The sequence below is a fragment of the Solanum tuberosum genome, unplaced genomic scaffold (genome assembly GCF_000226075.1).
Source record: "Solanum tuberosum cultivar DM 1-3 516 R44 unplaced genomic scaffold, SolTub_3.0 scf00291, whole genome shotgun sequence".
Classification (NCBI taxonomy): domain Eukaryota; kingdom Viridiplantae; phylum Streptophyta; class Magnoliopsida; order Solanales; family Solanaceae; genus Solanum; species Solanum tuberosum.
In genome coordinates this window covers 660,792-667,626 of record NW_006239218.1, presented here as the reverse complement: position 1 = coordinate 667,626, position 6,835 = coordinate 660,792, and the positions used below count along the sequence as shown (strand labels likewise).

Genomic DNA, 6,835 nt, shown 5'->3' with positions numbered 1-6,835 from the left:
GGATGGTTTTACCTCGGTAGGTTCCAGAAAAAAGAATGCATCTCACTAAGCGTGACGTAGACGATCTAAGCCAGCTATTAGTAAACTTGGGAAGTTACAATTACTCTATTTTTTATATTATACTTTTTTCCCAATTCGGGACACTTACGTACCAAAACTTTTAGCATATTTTTGACCAAACCTCCCAAGAGCATTCGATTCTCTTTCCTATTCAAATCATGATTAATACTAATTATAATTTAAATAGGCAACTTGTAATACCAAAGGTATAAAATTCCCCCAAAACACCTATATATACGTACTCATTCTTCTCAGGACTCTACATCGAATCAAGTTATGGCAGAAGAAGATCAAAGCAAGAAGAAAACAAACAATCCCAAGTCTTATCAAGGGAGGAAATAATACAGAAAGAGTAAATCAATGCAGCTTGCAACTCTCTACGATATCAAGGTTTGTACTGTTATTACTGGTCCTAATGGGGAACTCCAAACTTGGCCTGACAATTTGGATGCCTGTAAAGAAGTTCTTCATCTCTACTCTCAAAATCTAAAACCCGAAAAGAAGCACAAGGAATCATCAACACCAATACCAAAACCAGAAGAAGAACAAAGAGAGAAAGATATCCTGATGCTAGTTGAATCAAAGCTTGCTGCTGTCAACAAGAGAATTCGTTTCTTGGAGAACAAGAATGTTGATGTTGCTGATAAGGGGAAAAGAAAGAGAATTGAGTGATTTATTTATATAGGTTTTTTCTTTTCGGTGTATTTTCTGAATGTTTTAAAGATTGGGATTGTGTGTGTTTTTTTCTTATTTGTTCGAGGATTTACGGTAGTTGAAAGATTTATCTTTGATCTGCAGATCCTTTTTTTCATTGTAGTGTTTGTTTTATCAGCAATTTGTCCAATATGAATGCAACTTTACCCTTTTTATTCGTATGTATGTATTGAATTGAACGGTGGATTAATCCCTCTAGTAGAATGGAAAACCAATATGATTTTAATTAAAATGCAGTACTTACATGAAAATTTAATGTCTAATATTAGGTAGGGTAGGGTTTGGGTTTGCTAGGCCTGGGTGGCATGTACCATAAGACAATAACTTCATAGAAAGTTAAAAATTAACAAGAATGTTTTTATTGCACTAAGAAGAAAGAAGGAATGAGTAGAAAAGAGCTCCTCCATTAATGTTTACATTATATGGTTCATGAAGATGAAATTAGAAGGGAATCAAAAGTTGGAAAATGTTACAAAGGGAAACTGATGAATTTAATCATTCCTAACATACAGACATGAGATATCATGCTGTATTTAACCACCTCAGGTGAGTTAACTGCGACAAATGCTTTTCTTTAGCATTGACCACAAGTTGAACATAAAAGCTTAACAAATCTTGATGTAAAAGACACATGTTGTAACAAGAACTAGAATCAATTTAGACAGAAGGAGAACAAACTTGTTGCAGGTGAGCACATAGGAAGCAACACCTCTTCTTGATATCACATAATGGAAATCGTTAACTTTTGTCAGGTCCATGGCAAAGTCAACTGAGGGATAGTCAGTAAGACACGATTAAAGGCATAGCTACAGTTACATGTGGAGTTGTCCTGAAACAACATCACGCTCAGCCTCTTTTTGTTTCAAAGTGAGGTTTGCAAATTGTTCATCGAGTTCCCTCGACGATTGTTGTAAGATGGCTTCTGTTGCTGTGGCTGTTGATGTTGTTGCTGATACAATGCTCGTAATCTTCCCCTTTCTCTTTCGAAAACTTCATGTTCTACTGCATATAAATTATTAGTTGCAGATTTCGATGAAACAAATGAAAATAAACTACTGGCTGTATATACGTTCAACTTCACCAAAACACCACCTATCCGACAAAACAGAACAAATCCTATTAAAGTCGTGCAACATCATCATATTTACTTTAGTTTGACTAAGTCTTGCAGTAGCTATTTTCTAGCCCTTGGTTGTCACTTTGTTATTTAATTAGTTCTTGATATTTTCCTAGTTGTAGTTAGTGCAGATTTGTTTTCCTAGAATTTAGGGCAAGTAGTTTAGTGGGATTATGATTCCACAAATTCTATAAGCCAATATTAGGCCACTGAACGTATTAAATAAAAAACTTGCAACTCCTTCTCTGCAAAATAGTTTCACTATTTTCTCTTCTCTTTCTTCTTCCCTATTATTTGTGTTTTGATTATTTAGCTTCCTGTTATGTTGAATTCTTCATTTGGTATCAGAGTCAGCACGATGAATGATCTTCAAGTAGTTGGTGGAATCAAAAAGCTCAATAACCAGAAATACAATCCATGGGCAACTTGTATAATGTCCTATATGCAAGGCCAAGATCTTTGGGAAGTCGTCACTGAAAGTGAAGTTACCCAACCAGAGGCAGAGGATGCCAATGGAACGTTTCGTAAGTGGAAGGTTAAAGCAGGCAAAGCAATGTTTGCGCTCAAAATAACAATCGACGAAGATGTGTTGGAGCATGTTCATGATGCTAAAACGCCTAAAGAAGCGTGGGACACATTTGTTGCACTTTTATCAAAGAAGAATGATTCAAGGCTACAACTTTTGGAGAGCGAGTTATTATCAACAGAGCAACTTAATATGACAATTGCCCAGTACTTTCACAAAATCAAAAGGATATGCCGTGAAATTTTAGATTTGGATTCAACAACTCCAATTGGGGAAACCAGGGTAAAAAGAATTATTATCCATGGTTTGAGATCTGAATATAGAGGTTTTGTTGCTGGTATAGAGGGATGTCCAAATCAGCCATCACTTGTTGAGTTTGAAAATTTACTTGCTAGCCAAGAAGCCATGGCGAAGAAAATGGCAGGACCCTCGATTAAGAATGAGGAAGAAGCCCTTTACACCAACAAAAGAAGGAACATCAAACAAGCTACTGGTGGGTTTAAAAAGAAACATTTTCAGGGAGATGAAAATTTTTGCTCAAGAGGAGTATCGAAGAATGAAAAGAACGATAGAAAATTCGAAGGGAAGTGTTACAATTGTGGGAAGAAGGGTGATATACCGTGAGTTTACGGTATTTTTAATACATTTCACTTAAGAGTTGTGTGTGTCTAGGGCCTTTTTGTATTGGTTTTTATGTGGTTTTATCATGTTTTGCAAGAAAGATCTTTAGGCGTGAAATTAAAGAGACAACTGAAAGAAATGAAGAATAAGGCATCTACGGACTGTAGGTCCATTGACGCTCCGTATATGGTGACTGTAGATCAGCAGGCAAGGCATGGAAGGCAAATTAGGGAAATCTGACCAAGTATGGAACCACGGTGGCCATTGACGGTCTGTAGATTTATCTACGGACCATACTGCTGATCCGTAGAATGATACTGCTAGGGTTCCAGTACCTACTGTGTGAAGATTCTAAGTTTCGAGCTACGAAGAGGGATTGACGGGCCGTAGATCAATCTACGGTCCGTACTGCAGTTCCGTCGTTTGCTTTAGAGAAGCTGATTTTTTGAAGCTGAATTATTTTCTATATCTTGGCTGACGAAAGGGACTCACAGACCGTATATCCATTGACGGTTCGTGAGTCAGTCTCGTGGAATGAAGACGCGTGGCTCAACAAACTTTTCTTATTTTGTTTCCCTTTTAATTTAGGACTTGTTTTCTATAAATAGGGAATGTAAACCTCATTTTTTGGGGTTAGACTTTATTAGTATTATTCTAGTTCTTGACTTGATAGATTAACTTGCAACTTTAGCAGTTTTTCATTTCCTAAGTTCCTTTTGAAGATTTTGGTGTTGCAATTCAAGTTGAATTTTTGGGTTTATTATTCTTCTTACGTAAGTTCATAATTCTTTCATCTAAAACAATAAATTGTGTTTATATGATTATCAGTAACTAAACTCCACAACTAGGGTTGTGGGAACCATGAGCGATTAACAAAGTATGAATAGTAACTAAGCAATTCTCTAATAGTGTTGTTGCATGCATTGATAATTCTTTCATTTAGAAGTCTTTTTAACGAGTGCACGCGTTAGAACTCTCTTTGTTGCTACTTGCCTGACCAAGGAGGTAATCAATAAGAAAAGAATTTTCAACATAGATTTACTGTGATACTATCTAATAGGCTAGTGTCGATTGGTGCGAAGTAATAACTAAGCCAAACATCGATGTGATGTCTAATATGAGGTAAAGGTAAGGGTTAGTAAATTATACACACGTAGCCGGACCAGGATGCTGGGTGAAATTCTTTAGATGCCAGACCAAGGATTTAGAGATACCTAACTTATCAGTTTGCATGTAGTACACTAGGAAAGGATTGCTATTACTAGGATAACTGCGTTATGACCTTGTGGGGAACACGTATACCTTAGTTAATTCTCTCATCTTGATAACAACCAAAATTGACTTTTGTTTACTAATTACTTACTGAATTCTTACAATTTGTTTCACAAATCCCCCCCTTTATTGACTTGTTTCTGGAAGTAATTTGACTAAACAAATATAATTGTTGGTTAAAGTGAAATCTGAACCATTTTCCTCGTGGGATCGACCCCAGCCTGCGAGTTTGGTTCTTTACTTGATAACGATCTCTTATGCTTCTTTAGGGAGGTGTAATTTGAGCATATCAAATTTTGGCGCCGCTGCCGGGGATTTTGGCTTTTAGATTTATTTTAACTATATTATTGAACTTTAGTCAAATATTTCCTAATTTTACTTTCTTTTTTTTTTGTTTCTCTCAGGTTTTGACTCTAGTGTATTCCAAGTATACGGAGCTAGGGTGAACCACTTACTCCTTACGATCTAGAGTTGAACCGAACTCTGCGAAGAATGAACAATCAAGGAGTTCAAGTTTATCCTATCGGAGGCAATCTAGGTGATGAAGTTGAAATGCAACCTTCGAGGGCAGTTGGTGGGGACAACCAGGTTCCAGCTGACAATCAATTTGGAGATACAATGAGGGTGCAGGGTCCACCAAGCCCACGACTGAATGACAATTATAGGGGAAACGTCAATATTGATGACTCTGAAGGACCTCTTGTCCTACCCCCTTTGCCTCTGGGGCACACATTTGTAGTGACCAGTAGCTTGATGCAGATGCTTACAACGAGGGGCTTCTTCTCGGGATCACCATCGAAGAACCCATATTCTCACATATCCAAGATAAGGGTAGTTTACAAAAGCTGTGTAGGTAGACCAGACTTGGATATGGATGTCATCGGATTGCGAGTGTTCCCTCTATCATTGACAGGCGATGCTGTTGTATGGTTCACTGAGCTCCCTTATAACTCAATTTATACATGGGACCAACTGAAGGATGTGTTCTTAGCAAGATATTATCCAGTGTCCAAGAAGCTCAATCAGAAAGATAAGGTCAACAATTTTGTGGGATTACCTGGAGAGTCTGTGAGTCGCTCTTGGGAAAAATTCACTGCCTTCGTAAGAGGTGTTCCAAATCACCGTATTGATGATGAGTCGCTAAATGAATATTTCTATCGAGGTCAGGATAACAATAATAAAACAGTGCTTGATACTATTGCTGGAGGTTCATATGGTGAGTGCACATACACACAGATTGCAGAAAAACTGGAGAAGATCTCTCGCAACAATAAAGCATGGAGCACTAGGAGGTCAGATACTGGAGAAACACATTTGCCGTTCATGCTACAAACAACCAGTCTATGGATGAGATTCGTGAGGAGATGGCTCAGATGAGGACCGAGTTACGGTTGGTTTTGAAATATGTGAGCGGAGCTGCGGAAAAGGTAAATGTTGTGAACTACTTGACTAGAACTCCACCACCAATTGAAGAGTGTTACTATGAAGATGATACTTATGTGTTGAATGATCATACGGGGGGTTTCCGACCAAACGCCCAAGGATCCAACACAGAAAATTGGCGCCAAGGTCAAGGAAACCAAGGTCAGAACTATGGCAATTACAGCCGAGAGGGTCAATACGTCTGGGATGGGACTTCAATCGCGACAACTACTATAACCAGAACAAATATGGCAACAGAAACAATCGGGTTGGACCTTATGTTCCCCCTCAAAATCGAGAATCTGGTACTAGGGAAGCTGGAGGCAATATGACGCGTATTGAAGATATGATGCAGAAGATGATGAGATGGTGTGATGTAACTAATGAGAATGTGAAGGAGATGAGAAACGACGTGTCTGGTATTGGTCAAAAGGTTGATTCCCATGCAGTGTCAATAAAGTATCTAGAGCAGCAGATGACTCAGTTGTCTACTACAGTGAACCCACGTCAACCTGGCACTCTTCCTAGCAACACCATCTAGAATCCAAAGAATGATGGTCATTGTATGGCAGTTACTACTCAAAGGGTAAGCAATCCATAGATCCACCTATGCCGTCTATGGTGGATGGTAAGATTAGAAAAGAAGATGATGTGGTAGGAGTTAGAGAAGAGTCTGAGAATGCGATAAAGAATGAAGCGGAGATATCTTAAAAAATGGTCCCAATACCTAGACCTCCACCACCTTTTCCACCGAGGTTAGTGAAGAAGACTGAAGATCGTAAATACCGCAGGTTTATTACTATGTTGAAGCAGCTTTCCATCAACGTTCCTTTGATAGAATCTTTGGAGAAAATGCATGGGTATGCGAAGTTTATGAAATATATGGTGACAAAGAAAAGGTCTATGTGTTTTGAAGATGATAATAGATTGCATCATTGTAGCGCTATTGCTACAAGGTCTCTTGTGCAGAAGAAGGAAGACCCTGGCGCTTTCACGATCCCATTTACTATAGGGTTGTTACATTTTGCTAAGGCATTCTGTGATCTTGGTGCTAGGATCAACCTTATGCCATTGTCTATATATAAAAAGTTGGGTCTAGGGGA

The 6,835-nt window shown here is 38.3% G+C and overlaps 1 protein-coding gene and 1 pseudogene across 1 annotated transcript; both read left to right on the top strand.

Moving 5' to 3' along the window:
- Nucleotides 1-336: 336 nt before the first annotated feature.
- Nucleotides 337-732, top strand: LOC107063013 (uncharacterized; annotated as a pseudogene).
- Nucleotides 733-1,689: 957 nt separating this feature from the next.
- Nucleotides 1,690-3,041, top strand: LOC107063012 (uncharacterized). The gene is made up of 2 exons (XM_015314387.1): nucleotides 1,690-1,737; nucleotides 2,205-3,041. The coding sequence occupies exons 1-2, from the start codon at nucleotides 1,690-1,692 to the stop codon at nucleotides 3,039-3,041; spliced, it is 885 nt and encodes a 294-aa protein (XP_015169873.1).
- Nucleotides 3,042-6,835: the final 3,794 nt, after the last annotated feature.